General features: G+C 38.1%; 1 protein-coding gene across 1 annotated transcript in view; it reads right to left on the bottom strand.

Annotated features, from left to right (window-relative positions):
• Positions 1-24731, bottom strand: part of LOC132148738 (inactive phospholipase C-like protein 2) — a 149281-nt gene that overhangs the window by 29177 nt on the left and 95373 nt on the right. The window contains exons 21-22 of the mRNA XM_059557435.1: positions 20197-20285; positions 19534-19845 (exon numbers count right to left, since the gene is read on the bottom strand). Coding sequence (XP_059413418.1) covers positions 19534-19845; positions 20197-20285 — 401 coding nt within the window. The remainder of the gene's footprint in view (positions 1-19533; positions 19846-20196; positions 20286-24731) is intronic.

Genomic DNA, 24731 nt, shown 5'->3' with positions numbered 1-24731 from the left:
AAATGTAGTTGCTAACCATTTATTTTACAGTATTTGTTATAATACATTATATTACCTTAATTACTTAGGCTCAAAACATACTTTATGCTGGTATGTGAATGCAAATGCTTCTAACTGTGATTTTATGATGTGTTTACATTGGTTCAAATGCACAAGTAGAATGCATTTTCTGCATTACCACACTACTTGGTTTTGACATAAACAGCATTCTTCTAAACTTTCAGGTAAAATACTCAGTTTTCTCTCAGTCTGTTTCAATGTTAACGTCAACGTCCGAATTCAATGTTAGCTTCAGTTCCTGTCTCCTGAGATGCCTTCATCTAGCCAATTTTTGAAGGCAGCATAGATGTATCCTTCACTGCCTTTGATATCCCACAATCCTGTGCATTCCATTCTGTGACAGTTAAGTCAAAAAATAAAGATGGCATCTGAAAGGCGTTTTTGATCAACGTTTTCTACTTTTATGTCATTTCTAGCAAGAAATTAATATTGCTGTTATGAAATATCCACTTGGTTATCTCCAAAGCTCTCTATATTTTGCTGTAGATCATTAAACCATTACTTTTGGGTGATTGTGCGCAGGTGTTGTGTTCTAAATCTTTGTGATGCCGCAAGCCTTCCACTGAACTCAAATCTACCTTTTTGCTTTCTCCACATGATGCAACCTCTTCTCACTACACCACAGACAAAACTGCTCTCAGCCTCTCCTCCTCACACACATCAGCCTTATGCAGTAGAAATCATAATATTTGCTTATATATTTGCAAGAGGTCTTCCTGTCAAGACTGTCGGTTTATAGTTATTTTTAGACAGGCAGGTCCAAGGCTACTACCATACACAAATGCTGCCTTTTGTTTTTTGATCAGACCTCAGGAAATTTCCTGTAAAGATGCAGTTGTTTGTGGGTGAAATCCAGTCATTTAAATAGAAATCCATGCCATCTGGAATTTTACATGAGGTCGAAAAAGTTCCCTATGCAGATTTCAGACATCTTCAAGTTGGTCTCCCAAAAAACATCAAACAAGAGGTTGATTATTTTGGTCAGAAGAGAAAAAGATATACATTTTCCATCACTACCTTAGCCGTGTAAGGTAATATAACAAAGTATAGTTATAAATGTTCTTTTTTATAAACTAGTTGATTCACATCAGGGTGACCATACATCTTATTTTTTATGTACATGTAGTAGCCTGGATTTCTAAATGCCTGGGTTCTGTCTTTGTTTTCCTATTGTTTTGATACTTGCTGATGGTACTGACTGAAAAGCAGTTTGACCAATAGCGTGCAGGTATTGTACATAATTGACCAAACATGGCATGCAGGATGGTGGGATCTACAGCGAACGGTCAAATCAATGCAATTACACATACATATAATGTATGAGGACAGTGCAGAGCATATCAATAGGGAAAAAAAGCCAAAACTTTGAAATTTTAGGCTAAAAAGTGGACGCAGCCTATTTAACACCATTCAACTGTTCTGCAGCTATCAGAATTATTAGCAATATCTTGTTGTTGTTGGTGTTTTAAGATCTGTTCCACACAAGGTCACCAGTGCATGCACAGTCGTATCATGCATAGGGATGCAGAGGGCCCGCTGTCATCTATAATGTTCTTAAACTGGGCCTGACAGAGGCTTATTTGAATAGAATAGTAGCATTGATCAATGGCAGGAGGCAATTCTGCTCTAATGTTCTGCAAACGTTCCAACAACCTCCCCTTGTATGTCCTCCAAACGTTTAAGTGACATTGAAGCAAGGCAATTTTGAAAGAGATAAAGAGAATGATTCAGACTAAAGGATGATAAATCAATGTATGAGCCTGTGGGGCTGCTCTGAATCTCTTTAAATGCTCACCCTATTTCTTTCCTTCTTCCTTCTTTCATCATTTCATTTCCTTTTCTCCTGTCTATTATTTCCATTCCCTTTCCCTCCTTCCCTCCTCTTATGCCTTCCTTTTTTCCCTTCCTTACTTCCATCCTTCCTTTCCTTTCCTGTCAGGCATAATTAGTGTTATCAAACATGAGCATTTGGTAATCATCAATCTGCCCATCTTTATTAGGACACATCGGTCACATGAGCTGTATGGCTGAATTCTGTCAACCTTTTGCAGGCATTAGTTTAGTTTTTGAGCTTGCAAAGGTGTATATGTGCATTCAGCAGGCTTGACAGAGGACAAAAAGTCTTTGAATTAAAATATTAAAATTAAAATAAATTAAAAAGATGACTTGGGCATCTGAGATTATCTCAAGGGCGGAAAAGCTTTTAAACAATGCCCGTCCCGAGGCCACAAACAGTCAATGAATTCAGCCATTTAATGAAGAAGTAATAATAACAGTCCTAATAAGAATGTGTGCCTGGAATAACATTAAGGGAATAATACAGTGTGGCCATGCCAATTTTCAACATATTGAAATAATGAAGAAAAACAGATTTGTTTTCCCTACTAGCAGACAAAAATTCAAAGTGTTTTTGTCCTAACAAATACCATAACTACAAAAAAATCCTGAAAAGAACTAGGCTATATGGTTAGATAAGTCAAGATAGGGCTGGACGATTATGGCCTAAAGTCAAAACCTCGATTAATTGAACATTTTACCTTGACTACGATTAATGAACGATTATTTTGTTTCCGTTTTGATTTTTTGCCCTCATAGTTCACTTACAGGGTTTGTACTGTAAACAGGGCCATAGTTGGGGTTTGCGAGGCCCCGGTTCAGGTTGTACCAGTGGGCCCTGTTTGAAAGTGTTTAATTTGCATGTTCGTTCTGTTTATTTGTTCATCAACATGCCCGCCACGTCCCAGAATGCAACGCGCCGTCCAAGCCCTATAAGGCACGGTCACTTTAAGAGACAATGAATGCATCCAATATAATACACATACGATTTTTTTCTCAACTGTTTACTTTAACTTAAGACATAACCGACAGTTTTTTTTCGGACATACTATCCAAGACGGGTATTTTCACATATTTATTATGTATTTGTCAGTACAAGAGCAAAAACAGACAAATCCGGTGTTCGGGTGTTTTGAGACGCATCTCTCTGCGTGAGCCTGAACACCAGAACACTGTGTTCAGTCCATAACCACTGTTGGGAACGTTACTTTAAAAAAGTAATTAGTTATAGTTACTCACTACTTGTTCCAAAAAGTAACTGAGTTAGTAACTGAATTACTCTATAATAAAAGTAACTCGTTACCAGGGAAAGTAACTATTTGCATTACTGCAAAAAAAAAAAAAAAGTTGCTATATGTCAAAGAATTTGTTTTCGATATTTATTGCACGTCAACAGACACCAAGAGTCTTTTATCCTGCACTCTTTGTAAGAAAAGTGTTTTTGGCCACTAGCTTTGTAGATGCGTGTGTCACACATTACATGCACACATTACATGCACGTTCTTGCCTTTGACTACAATGAATTTAAAGTAGTGCTTATATCTCCACCTTGAAAATGCCAACTTTTCATCGGATTGCTCCTGACTCGCCATTTCTGCTGCTGCTGCGAATCTCTGTGTAGCTGTTGCTGTGTGATAGACAAGACTTGATTTTATTCATCAGGAACTGATCAAATCAAGCACAAAGCAGATTCATCCCAGATTCAAAGCAAGTTTTGATACAAAAATTATCGACATAGAAAAATGTATTCTGCAGAATAAGACAAGAAATGTATTAAGAAAGTAAACATGGTCAGTTTTGATTTCATGTTGATTTTAGGTAACATAGTTGTTCAAGCCTTTTGACTTTGAGGAGTAAAACAGGAACAAAATGAGACTCAATGGAGTCGAGGCCTCTTTGTCCTGCTAAATTAGCTACTGACATAAAGAGGCCATGGAGAGAAGGGACACAGGAAATCCGCATCTGAGAAGCTCTCAATCTCATTAAAGTGTTAAAGGGTTAGTTCACCCCAAAATGAACATTCTGTCATTAATGACTCGCCCTCATGTCATTCCAAACCCGTAAGACTTTCGTTCATCTTCGGAACACAAATTAAAATCTTTTTAATGACAGAATCCTGACAAATTTCCTTCCATAGACTGCCTTTGTAACTACCACTTTGACCCTTCAAAAACTTTAGATAGCGATCAACAAACTAATCCATACGAATCGAGTGGTGTAGTTTTTTTTTTTTAAGAGAATCGATAGCTTGTTATGGTTGAACAGATTTAATTTAGGCTTTTACTCGCATATAAAAATTGATCAGTGAACATAACCAGATGGTCAACCTAACCTGAAAAAAATTTGAGCTTCCAGAAGAGGTTAGTTCTTGTGCGTTATTCAGGTTCGGTTGAGCTGCTGCTTATATGTATGCATTTAGCAGACGCTTTTATCCAAATATTATATAATAATAATAATAATAATAATTTAATATCCAATTATATATTATATACTTTACAAAATTATACAAAATATATATACATGTATTTTTAGTTTTTATATTTTATAAACATGCATTTTCCAGTGTACACATCTTTCTATCATTGACCACTGTTTGATGCAACTGCATACGGTATATTTATATGAAAATAAACAAGCTGAAAACACTCTAACTGAAAAACTTTTAGTGCTTTTCTATAGCATTAAGCCTCAAATGTCAAATATACATCAGATTGGTTTCTTCTTTAAATTATACAAAAAAAAGTAACAATTATGAATGGTAACCCTTAAGATAACATGTACTGTAGAAAGAAAAAAACATATCTTAAGCATGCAGAATAACATAAGTGGACTTTGAACGATTAATTGCCACTTTGAACGATTATGTAATTGTGGCATCTATAATTGTAATCGCGATTAGAAATTCGATTAGTTGTGCAGCCCTATAGCAGCGTTCAGCAGCGTTGCCTTCTTTCTATTGATCCAGAAACAGTGGCCAGAGGAAGTACAGGAAAGGTTGGTTGCTAGGCAACATGATGATGCCTTTTAAAACATGGTAGACATGGCAAGGTCAAGGACTCATCCCTCAGACTTTCCCCTTCTTCTCAGTACAAAGACCAAGTGAAACAAAGCCAGCCTTCACCAGCACACAGCACACACAGCAATACTTAGATTTTAGTATCACTGAGCAATAGAATCATAGACTGCCAGTTTTATGACACTAATATAAAATGAAATTCAAGGTATATAATTTGGTGTCTTTGAGAACCTTTAAAACTATTATTCAACAACTGGAGGATGGGCCAATGATTTGTACATTTCTAAAGTTTTGTTTGTTTTATGTTTTGTAGTATGATACTTTTTGAAATTAAGTTAATCAATTTTGAAAAAAAGGCAAGTTGGCCTGTAGGTAGAGAAAAAGTATCCAGCGTTTAACCCACATTGAATGATAAAATGACCTGAGTATTCAGAAATGGGTTCTAGCAAATATAAAAAACTGTAAGCTCACTGAAAACTGTTCTACTGAGCTGGTGACCTGAATCAAGAATCAAAATAGTGATGTTTGATTATTTGCAAACCCAAGTGTGCTTGGTCCAAACCCCCTACCAGTTTCTTTTTTGGGTCATGACAATGATTACTATAGTTCCACTGTAACAGAGTAATGACTCAGATGGAGAAGACGCAACTCTAACTGTAAAACTTACACTTGCGTTTGTCTGCTGCAGGTGCCTTGCAACTTGCAAGAGGTGCAAAAAATGAAAACCACTCTCACTGAGAAATGCATTACACTACAGTAAGTCTGACTGTGAGCATACAAAGATGCACATTAGACATTAATCGCTATTGTTTTTATATTCTAGAAAACCCTTTGGCATACTATGCAGCTTAAAAATGAAAAATGGCTAGTATCCCAACAGCTCTGGTAAAACTAAGACAAACATGAAAGGCTGAAATAGAGCCTAATGACAATAATTCCCAAAGGGAGCCATCATTCTGACACAGGCGTCTATGGCTGACAGGGGTATACTGTATGTTATCTGCACATAATGAGACTGTGGCTTAAGGGAAGACCTGAAGCACTGGAATGCAGCACAGACAGGAATCAGCTGCCCGGCAGGGAATGGATCTGTTTCTCTGGCCATGTGCGCTCGGTCAGCAGGATAGCAGAGGAATCCTGACCTCATCTGCACTCAAACTCAAAAGGGTTTTTATGCGTTGCTGGACATTTACAAAGAAAGTTGCAAACACAAATTTTTTTACAAATGCATAAAAAGCCCTCATCTCCTGCAATGAAAATGATTTTGTCGGTATAGGTATCTACATACCTCTCTGTGTGCATGTGTTTATGTTTGTTTTTATCTATACTGTAGCTTTTCAACAGTTGAGTTCCTTTCAGACTGAAAGACTATAAAACAGTTTACTAGATCACATTTGATTTCCTGTCTCCTCTGTTAAAACTTTCATATCAAATACAAACCCACACACACAAGCATGGTTGTTTCTCTATCACGGTGGAAACTTTCCCTTGAATCTCACTGTTTTTGTACTGAGCTTCTGATATTTTCTATTGTAAAATCCCAAAGCTTACAGAAACTTTACCAGATTTCCAGATTTCATTAAGACATTATTTAGTATGTTACTTAACCTGTCATTGCCTTATGAAGACGTTTGGTTTCTACGAGGCAACAACACAGACAAAATGTGACCCTCACATTTATTATTGGCTCTCACTGGAGCCATGGGTACTTTGTTAAGGCTGAATAATTTAAAAGACTGATGTGCTGATATTGGTCCAAGCCCTTAGTGAAAGACTCAATCAAACACTATCAAGTATGTCTGATAGTGACTGGACGCACTTTCTGTAAGCGAGATGAGAAAGAAAGAAAGAAAGAAAGAAAGAAAGAAAGAAAGCTCACAAAATTAACACACTGAAAAATCATTACATGCAGTGGCAAGCAGAATGAGGTTACCCACAATGCTATTGGGTATCTCAGGGCCATCTGGATTGCTGTGGCCAGATTCAATAGAAAACCCATTCAATTTAGCCCCACAACCATTAGACAGCCTGGGCCACATTTCCAAGAGTCAAGGACTCTGAAGGGACAGATTATTTGTTGGTAGGAGAAGCTTTAACTGCCTGATGACATAGAGATAAGCAATCTTTAGGGAAATAGTATCTGGAAGAGCAGTGTATTCCACTGCTAATGTCCACAATCACTTACAATTACACACACCCACACATTTATACATACAAATGCCTCTCCTTTAAAAAGACTAGATAACTTAATGAGCTGAAATGACATTCTCTATCATGATTTCAGTTTTCAGTAAGAACGAGGCCAGAAACACTATATGCAAATACGAGAACAAAAATATTTCATAAGTATGAATTAAATTACGCTATGCAAAGAGAGTAAATGGTTTTCTGGATTCTCGATTTGATTTATAAATGAAACAGTTATACACACCACCATATGGGTCAGAATGTTTTGAAGTCATTTCTACTCTTTTTACTCAAAGAAACCTATATATATATATATATATATATATATATATATATATATATATGTTGATTTCCACAAAATGTGGTTTTCAACACTGATAATCAGAAATGTTTTTTGAGCACCAGATTGGAATACCAGAATGATTTCTGAAGCATCATATGACACTGAAGACTGGATTGATGACCAATGGCCATCACAGGAATAATTTACATTTTAAAATATATTAAAATAAAAAACAGTTCTTTTAATAATATTTCACAACATTACTGTTTTTACTGTATTTTTCATCAAACTTTCATCAGACTTTGAGAGAATAAGAGACTTTAAACTCCAAACTTTTAAATGGTAGTGTAAATATAAGTATGGTTAAAGAGTAACTAAACCCTAAACCAACTTTTTTTAGTTAATGATCTGTAAGAATGGGGCTTTATTAGTGCTGTTCATTGATTCGAGTAACTTTTTTGACAGTTGAGTATAAAGTGTTTTAATTCTACAATATATGGTGTAATATATATGAAGAGTGCTGCCCTCTTCAGGTTGAACGGTGGCTACTGCAGATGATTTTTCCTATTGGATGTTGCGGTGGCAAGTGACGTAAGCGGTGGCAGGTGACGTAAGCAGTTTCCAGCTCACCACGCCCCTTGGTATGAGCTACCACGCCCTTGGCAGTATAAAACAATCTTGTTCCGTCAAAATTACGTTCGAATTAATATGGCTCAGGCCACAGACACCTCGACATCCTCCACTTCAGGTGAAGGTGGGGGAGAAAAGTCCTCTACTTCAAATGAACGCTCTGTTGCAAAGCTACTTGCGTCACTACAGTCATGCCCACTACTCTCCATTTTAGCGACTCTGACAGCAGCTGTCAATCAATCCGTCACTGTGGGTCTCAGGTTCACGGCCCACCCGCTCAGCCCTGCCCTCGGTTCCCCTCGGTTCACCCCCTCTATCTCCGCTGTGCTCTGCCTACTTTTCAGCACTTTTCAAATATTGCCAGTGGGTGGAGTCAGGCTCTGACCAGGGGTTTAGTTACCCTTTAAAACAATTATTAAAAAAAAACAGCTGCTGAACTGTGCTAAATAGCGGTCATCCAGATCAGGAAAATAATGATAAAACTCTAAACTTTTGTCCCAGTCAACCTGAGTCAACTCTTATCTTTGCAGTCTGCAGTAAGTGTGCACTACTGTTTGATAAATGGCTTGCTAATCGGATTTAATCACATGTATCCTCTAATTTAATATCCCTTCCTTTTTATTTCTCTCTCTCTTGCAGTTTCCTCATCTTGTTTCCTTTCCTCTCTCTGTCAGCACACCTCCCTCCACATACAATTAACATCTGTCTACTGGTGAATATTCATCAGATACAAACTAAAGAGAAGATTAAACACATGATCTGTGTGTGTGCACAAGGGAACATTTTGATTACAGGCCACCATTACTCATTTCTTTATTTTCCAGTTCACCACATACAGGTTGTTGGGATAAAACTAAAGCCAATTTATAACCAATACAAGTGTGTGTGTGTGTGTGTGTGTGTGTGTGTGTGTGTGTGTGTGTGTGTGTGTGTGTGTGTGTGTGTGTGTGTGTGTGTGTGTGTGTGTGCGTGTGAGACTAGTGAAGCCCTGCCAGTTGTCTGTTCTTCATCTCACGTTCTTTCACTCTCTAAAAGCTATCCAACAGCTTTGCATGTGTCTGAATACTTATGACCTTGCGAAATCTAGCAGTTTCTGGGAAGACAAACATGGTAACGTGTTACACAATTTACTAAACTCTTACAGATAGTAAATTGGTTGAAATATTAACTAAATGAACCCATAAGGGACCCAGAATGTGTACAAGTTTGTGAATGACGGTATTTCAACTCTACAGAAATCTGTGTGCAGATTTCATGCATGCCTGCTTATGACATTGTTTGAGGTCAAGGAAATTATAAAAAATAAAACATACCCAGTGCACAATCTCTTTCTCTCTCCTGTTATAATATTTACAGTCGTTTTCAGCACCCTACTGTTTCTACAAGGGGAGAGGGGGTTCATAAATCTTTTGCTGTTTGGTCCTCAGCTGCTTTTGCCTGAGCCAATCATCTACAAACACCCACAAATGTGTGTGTGTGTGTGCATCTCCGCAAGGATCTGAATCATTGTTCAGCCCAGAGAGATCACTCAATAACAAACATCTCTGAAACAAACATAAACACACACACAAACACCTACAGTCAGTGTCCTCATCAACAATACCTCAAGTTCTCAACTTTTCCACGCTTTTCAACCAGAAAAACACACACACACACACACACACACACACACACACACACACACACATAAGAGATGCTGGGATAAAGGCTGGAATGCAGCTGAGATGCCTCAGGATAACATTCTGCACACACACTCACACACGCACATACTGAGACGGCTGATGTGGAGTAGGGGAGGTGAGGCTGTTGTGACTCACACAACAAATGGAGAAAAAAACTGAAAAACTAACTCTTCTATTCAGAAATAAAAGTCAGAAAAGGTCGGCTGTTATAATCAATTCAATTGTGCACTACTGTACTTTCCCCCCCCCACACACCAGTTTAAATCAACATTTGTCTTTCATCTACATTTTCTGTGACCTAGACAATTTCTGGGTCATGGGTTAAAATATGACTTCTGTATGGGGAGGGGAAATTTGAGTGACAGGTGAATTGTCCAGTTAGATTCACTGGCTATTGGACCAATTACAAACTCTGCAGTTCCACTCTAAAAAAGCACTAGAAAGCTCAACAAGGCTGCATTTATTTGATCAGAACTACAATATAAACATATTTATTGTAAATATTATTACAATTTCAAATAATTGTTCTATATTGTAATATATTTTAAAATGTAATTTATTCCCTTGATGCAAAGCTATATTTTCAAAAGCCATTCCTCCAGTCTTCAGTGTCACATGATCCTTCAGAAAACAATCTATAATGCTGATTTGATGCAAGAAAAGAAAGCAAAAGAGAGAGAGACATTTATGCATGAAGTTTACAGCACATGTTCAGTCTCTCAGTGGCAGGATGCATCACTGAGGTCAATATGTATGTCTTGCAAATGGAAATAAAAGCACTAATGGGATGATCTTTCCATATGGCCAGTGATTCTGGCGATTCAGTTGAATTTAACCTCTCAAAAATGCACTAAAATGAACTTTGTAACATTTATATAATGCTTGACAATTTACATTTAGATCATCATCTAACGCTCACTTGAAGTTAATCTTTAAAACAACTAATAAATTAATAATGCTGTTTAATGTAATCTTTAGTAAATATCAAAATGAATAATGATTTTTCATACTGTACAGCGTTCGTAAATGTATTTGTAGCACTGAAAATGACATGTTTTGGCTTTTAGTCTTTTATTATTTATTTAGACAAAATTTATACATTTGAATACTGCCCAGTTATCAGTTATTGGCATGGGCCAGCATTTTTAAATCATGGATTCTTACATAAAACTCTTACAAAATGACTTCACAGACATTAGCATTATCTAGTCGAAAATATTCTAAAACAACTGCATGTGAGCTGTAATCTGAATAATTTAACTACGAACAGGACTAAAAGCCAACCGGCATTCATCACAGAGATCCGCACTGTCAGCATGAGGAATGTTTCAGAAACCTGCAGCTGATCTGCTTACAGTATCCTGCCCCTCAGGCAGTGGACTGTGGAGGGTCTCTCAGAGGAGTTTTAGGAACTGTTTTGAGAGCAGTATTGGCATAGTTTAACTTCATATTGCAATCCTATATGAAGAGAGAAAACACACACACATAAAGGACTCAAAGCACAGGATCTCAGCAAAAACCTTAAGCAACAGATTGAATCAACATGACAGCCAAAAAAAAGGATGCTATTTCCATTCGCACATGACCAAATCCTACACACAATGTGTCCACACGCACACAGCATGTGCGCACGTACACAAACACACACCGTATACGCCTCCTCCACTTTCATGGCACTGGTTGCCATCGTATCGAAGCCATCTGTGTACCAGCAGTACTGGCACATTGATTTGAGAGAAAGTGGGGATAGAGTTGGCTCTGTTATGGCAGCAAAGCACCATGCAGATCTGCGGGCCATAATAATACCAAAGACTCATTTACAACTCTAGCACTGTAAAGCAAACAACCAAAGCTGACAGGCTTTATAAGGTGTTAAAGGCATTATTTAGCATGATTTTTTTCTAGAAATCTAGGAAATTGGCAGTCATCAAGTCCTGGTGTTGTTTTTCGCTTAGTTATCAATTCACAATAATAATGAGAGAGAGAGAGAGATTTAATAGATAGTTTACATGATCCTGCAGAAATCACTCTAATGTACTGATCTGCAGCTAAAGAAACATTTCTTATTATTATCAATGTTATAAACAGTTGTGCTGCTTTATATTTTTGTGGAAATCTTTTTATTTTTTTTCAGGATTCTTTGATGAACAGAAAGTTCAAAAGCATTTATTTGAAATAGAAATCTTTTTCAACAACTCGCATAACTCGACGCATCCTTCCTGAATAAAAGTACAAATTTATTTCTTTAAAACACACACGCGTGCATATATAAATAGCACTGTCAATATTGCAGGACTTATTTTTTTTCAATATATTGAATTTGAATTGAAATATTTCCATGCTCCTGCTTAGGTTTATGTGCTTTTGCTTGTCTCTTGGTTGCATGCTGCCTTGGGATCATTTGCGTTTTGAAGTTTGAACCACCTTCAGGTGGCTTTTATCTCATTAGTTATTTACTGCATTTCTAGTCAAAAACAAACAAAAAAAAACAAGGATTAATCCTAGACTGTACTGTTTTTGGAAACATTTATATAACAGCAGAACAACCAAGTCTAATGTGATCATACAGCCTGCAAACAGGGATGACAGGACAAATGTATTACTAATAAAACCACATGTACTAAAACATAAAAGTCTTTATGTCTACTGTAGTATATCAGGTACTTATACACACACAGTGCCTTATTCCTAACATGGGAACACGCAGTGCTCTCTGTAGCACAGTGCCAGCTACAACATACTGTAGTAGCACAGACATAACCAGGGAATTCATGATGAGGTTGTCAAGTTCAATCATCCTGACGCAACCTTAGTCATGACAACTCACATTAAAAACCATCTGCAGGTCTGTTCTGAGATCAGTCTACAACCTTGTTCACTATAGATGCTCAGTCTGCATCTGAGCCAGACGCCTGGGGTAGGCGTACTGTCAAGATTGTGTCTTCGGGACTTTTAAAGAGTGTTTGAGTGTTCCCGCTGTTCTTTACTCTACCCTGTGGGAACGAGTGTCTTTAGGGTGCAGAGCCAAAAGTCTAGCACAGCAAAGATAAACGTTCCCTGCAGCTACTGATCTGACTGCAGTAAGAATTCAGCCACATATGCTGTATTGGTGTATGCATATTGGCTCATCAGGGTAAATAACTATAGATCCTTGCAAGTTAAGACTTTCTGCTTAATTGATCTTTGTTTCTCAGAACAGTCATATGGGTTTGGAACAAGTAAATGATGACAGCTTTCATTTTTGGGTGAACTATCTCTTTAATCGGGTTCCAGACTGGATCCCTGCTTTAATTTTCTGCTGTAGTATGGCTTCCAAGAACATGAGGGTGAGTAAATGACAGAGGTTCCATTTTTGGGTGAACTATGCCTTTAATCGTGGCTTCAGGCTTAAATGACTAGAGAGCAACTGGCTCTGAACATAACATATTTAGGAGCCAAAATCCTGTAGTTGTCAAACAGAACGATTCCTTTTAAAACGGACATGGCCAAAATATGATTCACGGTTCAGTAAGGGAGTCAGTTGTAAATTCACTGAATTTACAAGTGAGTTTGTTTTGCTAATGTTGTCACTGACTCATTAAAAAGAAGTAGTCTTTCAAATCAGATGTAGAGGTTCACACAATAAGGAATCACTTTTTAGCACCACCTCACAAATTCATCGATAGCAACAAATTATTGCTGGAAATGTTTATTTTTTGTTGTATTAGCACCAGTCTAGATCCCTGCTTTAACATTTATAAAATGATATAACTTACAAGAACATGAAGGGTAGTATGGCTTTAATGCTTCTATTAAGCAGTGATGTGATTTTCATGAACCATCTACAATGTAAATGAAGACATAAATAAAACATAGATCTCTACAAGTAGCCTACAGGCAAAGCTACATTGATTTCCCTTGCATGTGATAACCACAAACACATACAGTGCAGAAACATGACCTGCAATGTGCTGATATCTACTTTCATTTCCTGTTTTCTTTTTGAAAGCCAGCTTCCTCCATGCCTCATGCACTCCTCATCCAGGCAAGACTTCATCATGTGACAGAATGACAGGGACGAAATGAGAGAAAATACAGATGCACTGAGCAGTCAAAGTAAACAAACCAATCAGACAGAACATTAGCTGGGGTTATAATGAAGAGGATAAATCTGCTCCCTTTTCTAGGGACTCTCCGTCTGTCAACATGTTCTCTCACTATTTACCGATTCTTGATTTTCTGCTCTCAAAAGTTGATGGATGGATATAATTATGCATGCATGTGTAAGATCGATTAATGATTCACTGAATTTTATACTGAGATTCACAGTATTCACTCTGACTGAAAAAACAACCCTATAACAACACTTACAACACCGCCAGAGACAATCGTCTTTCTTTATGAGACAGTTTGCTGAGCCAGTCAATTCCATCTATTTTTGATAATGGCATGCTCTGCTGACTGACCTGAATCTTCTTTACTGGAATGCATTTGTAAACCATCAGCGATGAAATCCCACTGTCTCCGTCTATGTGAAACCCAGGTTCTCAAGCCCAGTCGGCTGGTTGAGGAGATGACAGATGTGTGGTCAGTCCAATAGACTTACAATAGATGTAAACAGTCCCTGCCTTTTCAGTGAAGATACTGTGGTAATTTGTAGCATGTGATATACTGAGCTTCACACAGAGGATCAGAGTCGATGAAAAATTGCCACAAACTGGGCCTGCAGCCAACTGCCTTACCTGCTGCCAGGAGAGGCAGGCAAAAAGAGGATAGGCTTGGAAAGAGGGAAAAAAAATGGGTTTCTTGAATTACCTTTCAGCCATGTATGCATGAAATAAGCACACGATGATCGGTATGAGTTTACACCAGAGAGAGCAGATATCTCATCTACCTGCCTTACTAAGAAACAAAGATGGGAACACAGATGAGAACAGAAAGAAAGCATGCAGGACGGGGTGTAAAATAGCTCTGAGTGCTCACACTGTTAAATTAACCCCCTGAGCAGCTTCAAATGGAGCTAAATTACTCTATAAGAACTTCAAAACCATGGCTGCAATATAATATATTACTTTGCATGCTATCCATACTGTCGTAGACAAGATTAGAAAAATGTCTTGTGTGCTATGTCTTAAATCATAGTATACTGGATATATACTAAAAGTTGCTTGAGTTGTATATTATAATGCATGCATTTCTCTTAATACTGACTGTACGTAATGTTATGATGCCTTAAATTCACTTGTACTGTAGCATTTAAAAAACTGATTTTAGCTTAATTTCGTTAATGTATTTAGAAAACAAAAGTATAGAATTGAATATTGGCCATAACATGAAAATAAATATCAGCTTATTGTAATGTCCATAATTTTAAAATCGGTCCATACTTATCCAAAGGAATATTCAACTTTAAGATAATGAATTTAGTTTGATGCTGACAAGCACTGTAGGCTAATACAAATAGCACACACCGAAGAAATGAGCCTGTGGCTTTATAAGAGAAAGACTTAGCATCTAACACACAACAGATGCAAAAGCATTATGAGTGAGTAAAACAGTGTCATTGGAACGCTGTCTCATGCTCTGGCTCTAGCTAGATGAGTATCCAGTTACATCACAGCCTCACTGGCTTCTGGGATACTAGACTGATCGTATAGCTTTTGGATGACAGAGCCACTTCCTTAGAGGGGGTTGAGGGGAAACATACTTCGTGGGGGGAGGTGAGAGGAGAAGGAGAGAAAGAAAGAAGGGTCCCAGCAGCAATCTGAAGTTCTGTGAACTCCAGAGACCAGTGACCCAGATTCCCAGCATACTCTCAGTATGCACATATGCATGTGTCTTCCAAATTTCACTTTCATAAGGATCCTTTACCTACAATGAACATGAACAGAGACAGTTAACAACACTAAAGTCAATTGGCCCCATTATGTGCAGAGCAGACAGGGTGGTACTCTGCACAAATGAGCTTAGCAGAAGCCAGCATGAGGCAGCAGTATCACACGCTGTCACACACGCACACCTCAGCAAGCTCGCATAAGATTCAACAGAGTGCGATTTCTCCAACATGTATATTCCTCCAGCCATTCTGATCTCCAAACCTCTAGACGGCCGGCCTGAGCCTTTCTCCCCAGATCAGACCAAAAGCAGATCTGTCTATGGCCCAAATCCAATACAACATTGAAGAAAATCAATGATGCAACCTGGATTTGAGTGGACTGTTTATACCAGCAGTGCAATATTCTCAGAACTGGAATTTTGTCAAAAGTGTAAATGGAAAAACATGAGCAAAAGCATAATTATACCAAACACACCAGAGTTATTAACATGAACTAAAACTGTTAAAAACATTTTATTCACTGAAATAAAGCTGAAATAAAAGAAAATATAAATAATACATGAAAAACTTAATGAAAACTAAATGAAAATTAGAACTTGGTAACTAAATTAAATATCTTGAAGTGCTAAAATTAAAGGAAATAAACAAAACTGAACCAGAAATAAAAATAAATTAGAACTTAATAGAAACACTAAAATAACTTTGAAGCACACAATAAATAAGTAAATAGAAATATAAACAGATAAAACACTTGAAGAATTTGATGAGAATTGCTTGAATTCATACTGATGTGATATGATCTGAGTTCGAAACTTCTTTTATCTTGGCAAGTGTGTTGCATTTTTTAGATCTCTTCTGAAACTCTAGAGGAAACACTTTTGAAATTATGAAGGATCTTTTTTTTTTCAAGACAAAAATCTGGGAGCATGTGACAGCAGCAAAAGTCTAAATTTATTCTCGTTGCTGCCTAGGAGACACAATTGTGTTTTTCCTTCCTATAGTGAGTGAATGCACAGGTATATTATCATACCGTCAACAATATAAACTACAGCCCAAAGCCGTTATACACCAGTAAGCCAGTCACTTATCAATGTCATAATTAATGTCTGCTCGACACCAACTCAATTACATAAACACTAGGTGTGCGATTTGTAATAACATAATCAGAATATGTCACATTTGTTAGTACGCCATGGCCTGACTTCACCTGTTGTTTCCTAATTTGCAGAGGCGTGTACTCTATGTTGCTGCCGGGTATAGATATTTTTCCATTTGTCTATAACATTTGCTCGGTTTAACAGCATCTGATTTGATTAAAACACTCCTGTGTTCACCCAACCAAATACACAACAACCCACATGCAACCCTCTCCCTTTCACTTTCTCACTTTCCTGCATACTATTGATAAAAATCAGCCACTGCTATTCTCTGGGTGGGGATATAAACTCATAAGCAAGATGTTAAATAGATTACTAACAGCAATGTCATGAACGCAAGCTTTTTGAGCAGTGATTTAACAGAAGCATGATACATTTGTGACTGACACCTCAGAGATTTATAGCCGTTAATCATTATTCTTGGAGGATGATGCAACTATCGCCTTCCCGATCAACCTCAACGGACACCAAGGACGATGATGATGCAGTTTTATGAATTGTTCTAATTCAATGACATAAGAGAAGTTCATCACAACTATAACGATAACAACACAGAAAAACAATAGTGTTGGAAACACTATCAGAACATTTTTGTTTTTTTTCATTTGATGAATGATAAAAACATTGACAACCAGAATCAGAATTTACGCGACTTAAAGCATTTAAAGCAGCAGATGACAAAAAGACAGCACACGCTTGTAATAAACAGAACAATATTGTGCATTGGTGTGGACTCTACTACAAGTTATCGTTATAGTTCTTGGTGTAAACGGGCCTTTAGTCAGGATAACTCCCCTCACAGGTTATAGTTGCCTAATCACATCTTACTAGTAAGGGCCTAAAAAGACAAGGAGGCCAGACTCAGAGCACAGGTGAGGAGAAGGGAAGCTGAAAAGCAAGACAACTCTCTGGATTGCTTTGGCCCGGGGCAGTTTGACTGGAGGATCTGTTGTAGCAAGTTTAACTAACAGAGTTTCAGCTGAGGATAAGTCGCTGCAAGACGTTCACTTTTTACCATCTCAATAACAGATCACATGCTACACGCATATTGCATGACACCTGGAAACCCTCTGCAACGTAATCATAGATGAATAATCATCCTCAACTGAGGGACGAAATAGGTCTGATATGAAGAGAACTAAATGATATTCCTGAGCAAGACAGCACAGTCAAACCAAGCCAGGTGGCGATTAGACAGCTAGTCTGATTCAAGTATATAAAAGTTGACGCACCTTATAATGACACTTAGATTAACTTCATCAAGTGTCTTGAGTAAATACCGAATGCTTGTTTACTTCCAGTCTGCTAAATCTTCTACACAAGCACCACAGCAAGTCTACTTTGAGTGCTCAGATGTCGGCACATTGGATATTTCGCTGGTTTCTCTGTCATACTGGTCTTCTTGTGGGTGCCAAGACACCCACACAGTCACACAGGAATTCAATAACGTGAGGGAATGGGAGAGTAGCATGCTGTTTTGTGTCAGTTGCTAAGCAAAGTGAATCAACCCAATGTCAATTTTGACGTTAGGCTCCTGGTTCATCTCAGACAGCAGCACTGACCCACAATGACACAGAGGAAAACAGACTGCATTAAAACTTAAGGGATGATGATATTTTTTTGTATCTCAAGCTGTCCTCAAACTGTCAAAGTCTTTTCTTTTTTCCTCCTATCTCTTCTTTGACTTGAGAACAATCTTTTGCTTGGCAGGATAAGTAATTAGTCAAAGTTCCTAACAGGGTTGTTCTTTGACGATTAAAACACTTCATCATCCGTTGTTGACTGGTGCCAAATGACAACTGATCAATCGTATAGATTCACTGATTTAAAGCCTTTGGTTTGTGCCGACATCCATTTCAAATTCAAACCATTGTGCAGTTCAGACCCTGTGTATACTAAAATAAATAACTTTTCCACTTAAAACACCACTTGACAGCTGTCCTTGCAGCCGTTGACGTTGGCTTGTACCCTGCAATTATCATTTTCTCAAACTCACTTTTATGAGATGAACGGAAAAAAAAAAAGAAAATCAGCCAAACACATATCGCCCAAAAAAATCAGCATCATATATCGACCATCGGCTGCCCTGATTTCTAAATATCGGCATTGGCCAGTAAAAAAAAAAAAAAAAAAAAAACATAAGTCAACCTCTAATACATTTTTTATAAAAGCCATACATTTCCATACAAATCACCACCTCATAAATGTCTCATGTTTTCTCATGAGATTGGGTTGGAAAACCGATTTGACCAATATTTTTAACCAATTCTTTTATTATTTAATTATTTTGCTTAACAATACAAAATAAATTAGAAATTAATAGTTAAAACTTTCAAACGTTTCACAGCCATTTTAAAAGAGATTTCTAAGCTTCCACACAACTCAAAATAGTCCTAGTTAAATATAAGTTTGCATAAATATGAATATGGCACAAATAATAATTAAATAATTAAAACTAACTGACATTTCCATAATGTATATTATGTTTATATGCTGCAGCCTAATAATTATTGATTGCTCAAAATAATCTTAAAAAACATAAACTCTGCAAAATCTGTTATCTGATAATTAATCATAACATTAATTTCTATTGGTACTGGTTGTACAAAATATAATAATAGTATTAACAAGAAGAAGAAGAATGTTGGTCGAGATCTTATTGGGTATAAGACGTTCATGAGATATTCCGAAATGTTCAAGGGACATCTCAATTGATTTTGGAACGCGCACGAAACAGTCTACTACTGAAGCAGGGGAGTAATGCTACACAATGTGTTTGCAGAGCAGTGGATAGTTGCATGGGCATTTGCATCGCTGCAGAGCTATGAAAGTCCTCGGTCAATAACAAAGTGATGACACTCACTCACCTTCATAATACCGCAAGGTGGATTCCCGGTGCCGGTGCACCTCTCTGCAGAACTGTCGCGGATTCGGGTACAGATCCGCGGGCTGCTGTGCTCCCTGTACCGTCCGTTAGAGTACACCCCCTCGGCCCCGTACACCGGGTGCCCAGCCACCGACACGTCCAGGTATGTCTGGTAGGTATCGCTGATGTTCAGCGCCGCCGCCGCTGCCGCTACGTCCCGGGTCGGGGTGGTCGCCTCGGAGATGGGCTCGTACAAGGGTCCCGCCACGGATTCGGAAGCCTGCGGCTCAGCCATCGCGCGTTCTGCTGTTAGCTACGCCAAAAAACTCACCATCGGAGTGAGTGAACCTTTTGTTTTAAGAGCCCACGGCGAGACAAACAGCCATCGGAGTACCGTGCGTCCGAGTAAAACCGTAAAATCCATGAACTGAGAAGGCACCACACGTCCTCTGCCAGCCGAGGTGGTGAATAGATTGTGCGGGCGGATAGATTCAAACACCCCTCTCCTCCCTCCCTCTCACCCCTCGTCGCCACTAGGAGAAAATAAAGCGCACAGATGGCGCTCGTGCCGTGTTCTGCCGGTGGGCGACCGTAACAACCGAGATTATAATACAGGGTTATGAGGGCCAATTAGCCTCGTTCTGTCCCTTGATCACTGCTGTACTGTCCCTCCAGAGTCTCTCATGCGTGACCGACCAGAGATGACCGAGGATGGTTGTGACTGGAGTAAAGGCACATTTGGAGAGACAGGTCCTGCCACCTGATTTGCAAACTATCCCATCACACTTAAACGGAACCACACAAAGCCACAAACACGAGCAGATTTCCATAAACATGCTAAACTACTCCCAGGCTGCCTGGGACAGAGTGATAAACAAACGCGATGCCTCTGTCTGTGGTAGGCTACCATGAAATTATCCAGTAATTGCCCCTTTTAAAGAGGCAGACATAGATGTTTTGGTTCACAAAGAAATGCCTAATTGCCTAGGAAAATAAAGAACTACACCAAGTATTTTTTTAAAAAAACATTAATTTTTAAAACTAAAAGGGTATCACAGCCTTGTAATGTCAACGGCAATTTAAAGTTTCAGGCAAATAAACAGGAACATTTTATTGAACTTTCAAAGTTCGGGAGATTTAATGGCATCTCAAATATAATTACTTTATTTATTCAAAAAAAATCCCCGATTTTTATCCTAATTTTTTTTATAGTTATATAATATTTATATTTATAATATTTATACATATTTATTATTATTATATAAAATTTAATGTGTGTGTGTGTGTGTGTGTCTATTAAATGAGCAATATTACAATCGTAGACATGAGATATGGCTGTATATAGGGCCATAGGCACAAGGCCGCATATCTTATGTCTGCGAGTGTGATATTGCTTTTATACAAAAGTCTGATGTCAAAAGTGTGTTAATATATAATGTCAGGGTTGCCAAATCTCACACATCTGGCATGAAACTCACGCTTGGACTTCAGCGTGAGATTGATGCTGAAAGCGTGAGTGTCACGCCAGATGCGTGAGAGTTGGCAACCCTGATAATGTAGTGTCTTTAAAAACCCTCTTTACTACGTCCTTCCGCCATGGATTTAAATCTCAGTTTGACAATTTAACAGCTGAGCTCAAGCCTCTGTTACTAATTCGAAAATGTCACTTTAGAGCTAGTAACGAAGGAACGTTGAGTCGCTTCATTGAAAGCTTATTGTATTTTGAAGAGTATTATAACAGAGAGAGATGGACTGAGTGTGATTACCTGTGTCTTATACAGCATTCATTCTTCAGCTCAACCTCATATTCAGAATAAAACATTAGTTTGAATGTTCGCTGAAGAAAGTGATATCTTTGTCGTACTATATTTCACCTGTTAAAGGGTTAGTTCACCCAGCAATGAAAATTAGGCTGTTTTACTCACCCCCCAGGCATCCTACATAGGTGTAAATGACTTTCTTCAAATCCAGTCTGACTTATATTAAAAATTGTCTTTGATCTTTCAAGCTCTATCATTGCAGTCAGTGGGTGTTGCATTGCTTCAGTCCAAAAGAAGTTAAATAAAAAGCACCCTTCCATAAAAAAAGTGTCTCACTCAGCTCCAGGGGGTGAACAAAGGCTTCCTGTAAATAATCGATGTGTTTTTGTAAGAAAAATATCCATATTCAATTGAAAGCTTATTATAGCACCGTATTGCCAATTCCCCAATGCTAATATCCAGCAAAAATAAGCCCCATAAACGCCTGCTCATCATATATGGAGGAATCCAGCGTCTGACTAACTTTTTTTGCAGCAGCAGCAGCAGTGAGAGCAGCTCAATTCAAGCGAAGACTATGCCAATTCAGAAAAAAATTATTTAAGAAGAAATGTTCTGGAGTCAAAGCCATATCCTTATCTAACATGAATGGTATGTCACGAGCAAGCTGAGACCAGAATGGAAAAATTGAAAGGCATTCCCCCCAAAAATGTAAATATGTACCAAGTGCTTTCTGAGGACATACATTACATAATTAGGAGATGGTGAAAGATGCATATAGAAGCGTTTTAAAGGGGACAGATAGAGGCTATGCATTAGCCAATATTTTAGTCTTGGGATGAACACCTTAAGTTCATACTGACATGTTTTAAATGCAGACTTCTGATTGTGAGATTGTGATCTTTTAATTTATTCTTGCAAATATGCTAATATACTGATTCATCCTCAAAACTCTGAAACACTGTGGAATGTTCCTTTGACCTCTGCTGTTTTTACACAGAGCCAATGAGATTCACTGTCCCCTAAACCTGGCCTTCACGCAGACCTTTCAGCAATTTTTTCTGCATCCCAGACCCAACACACTTACGCACATATAGGCAACATGTGCACTCACAGACAAAAAAAGAGAACCACACAGAGAGGAAATTTTTATACTATCAAATTATATCCTCCAGAAAAGCCAAATCACATTAACTGGTGATGGCATGATCGAAATCATATGCTCCTCTGCCTGAGCAGCCATTACAGCATGATTCATCACTTCCAGACTGCAGCAATCAAATGCCGAGCCGGGGCATTAAGGCCAGACAAGAGCAATATTATAACTCAGAACAAGGTCATTGACAGCTGACTAGAGCAGCATCGGCACATACATACTCCTACAAATTGTATGGTACGTCAGCTTTCCACATTCAGGAGATCTCATGTTCCTGTGCTTTGAAAGAAGATGCACATGGATAATTTATTTATTTTCAGACTAAGAAATTGGGATGATGGATGAGGAATTGACTCAAGAACAAAAGCCCATAATGCCCTCAGCACAATCAGTTGATGCCATCAGAACACTGCCTGGAAGCCATTCCTCAGAAACTATTTTCTGGGCCAAGTTTGATGTTGTGTTTCCTTTCACAATGAAGCTCTTCTGTTCTAATTAGGAAAATGCTTTGGTTTCATACACTTTTTTTTCTTTCTCTAGTACTGAATGAGGACAGTGGCCTTGTCATGACCCCAAACTGTCCTTGCAGATGACGCTCCACCCCCACGACCACGCTCATGAGCAGTGCACTGATTCGTTAGGCCTTCTCCTGGAAATGCAGTGATTTATTGAATGGTGGGGTTGTCTTGGTGTGAGACTACTGGAGAAGGGTTGATGAAGAAAGACTGGAAAGAGAAAACCAGAAGTTTATGACAAATAGACAGACCTCCCCCATCAGAAATTGAATCAGAAAAACAAGAGAAAACGTTTCTCAGAACAGATTTTTCTCCAGCAGGCCACAGTTTTCTCTGGAAGGACTTTATGAGCATAACTTTAAAGAAAGAGTAGGGAACGTGTATGTCGGGAGATCCATCAAAACTCTTTGGAAGAGGGAAGGGTAATTGTAAAACATCAGGCTGTGAACAACATCTGTAAACACACATCAAGTGAGGACGGCAAATGAAAGTCAGCATGAATGAAAACTCTGTCTATTTTTTAAATGCATGTTATGGATCTTATTGGGAATAGTTTTGACCTCACCATGTTTAATCACAATGCCATAACTGGATCTTCCATTGAAAACGGCAGACTGGAAGCTCACGTTCCTCCACCAAGTCCATCTACAATACATCTCAAAGTCCAGAAAGCTATAGAACCAAGTTTTCGTTACATTTGTGTTTCATCACAGCTTTAATGTTGAAAATGCATAATGTACACAACAAATATACACTTATAATATAAGTATAAATCTATATCATCCACAGTCTCATGTAACTGATACCAAATCAGGCTTAAAACAGATAGCTTTGGAATGGGCAAGTACTGCTTAAAATGATGTAAAATTTAAATAATTGTTAAATAATCTAAACCATAAAATGAACAATAGAACAAAAGGAGATCTTGCATAAAACAGCTCATTTGAAAGTCTAACCAAAATGATCAGTTTTGATGGAGGAGGAGGTAAAACGCTGAACTGTGCTGACATACACCTGATATGGCCACACTTTCCATTCTGTTTCCACCGGTGTTGCTTTTTTGAGTGCTACAGTCACTCCTGTTGTCCTCTACTCAGCATTATTTCACTCATTTGAGTGAGACAGATAGGAAACAAAAGTGATGAAATTGTATCACTTTGATCTCTCTTTAGGCAAATTATATAGGCTAATAATTTCTTACCACAATAACATCCTGACTGGAAAATATTTCAATCTTCCACCCTCCACTGATTCACAGCAAAACATCTCAACACAGACTCCACCCTGAACCCTCCATGCAAAGCCTCAAACAAAATACTAAACATTTACATATGGAAATAACCCCCCTCCCCCCAATAAAAAATGTCACAGGCTACAACACTGTAAAATGTATATGTGCAATATATAATATTATATAATTATAATATTAATTAAAAAAAATTAAATATATAATATTCATTTTAAAATGAATTGTTATTTTGAGATGCGTGGGTAGCGGTTAAAAAATCAAATGAATATATAAATACAGACCAAAAGTTTGGACACACCTTCTCATTCAAAGAGTTTTCTTTATTTTCATGACTATGAAGATTGTAGAGTCACACTGAAGGCATCAAGGGCTATTTGACCAAGAAGGAGAGTGATGGGGTGCTGCGCCAGATGACCTGGCCTCCACAGTCACCGGACCTGAACCCAATCGAGATGGTTTAGGGGTGAGCTGGACCGCAGACAGAAGGTAAAAGGGCCAACAAGTGCTAAGTATCTCTCGGGG

Source organism: Carassius carassius, chromosome 9 (assembly GCF_963082965.1).
Source record: "Carassius carassius chromosome 9, fCarCar2.1, whole genome shotgun sequence".
NCBI lineage: Eukaryota > Metazoa > Chordata > Actinopteri > Cypriniformes > Cyprinidae > Carassius > Carassius carassius.
Note: the sequence above shows the minus strand (reverse complement) of the source record. Positions and strands in the feature narration are given on the sequence as shown.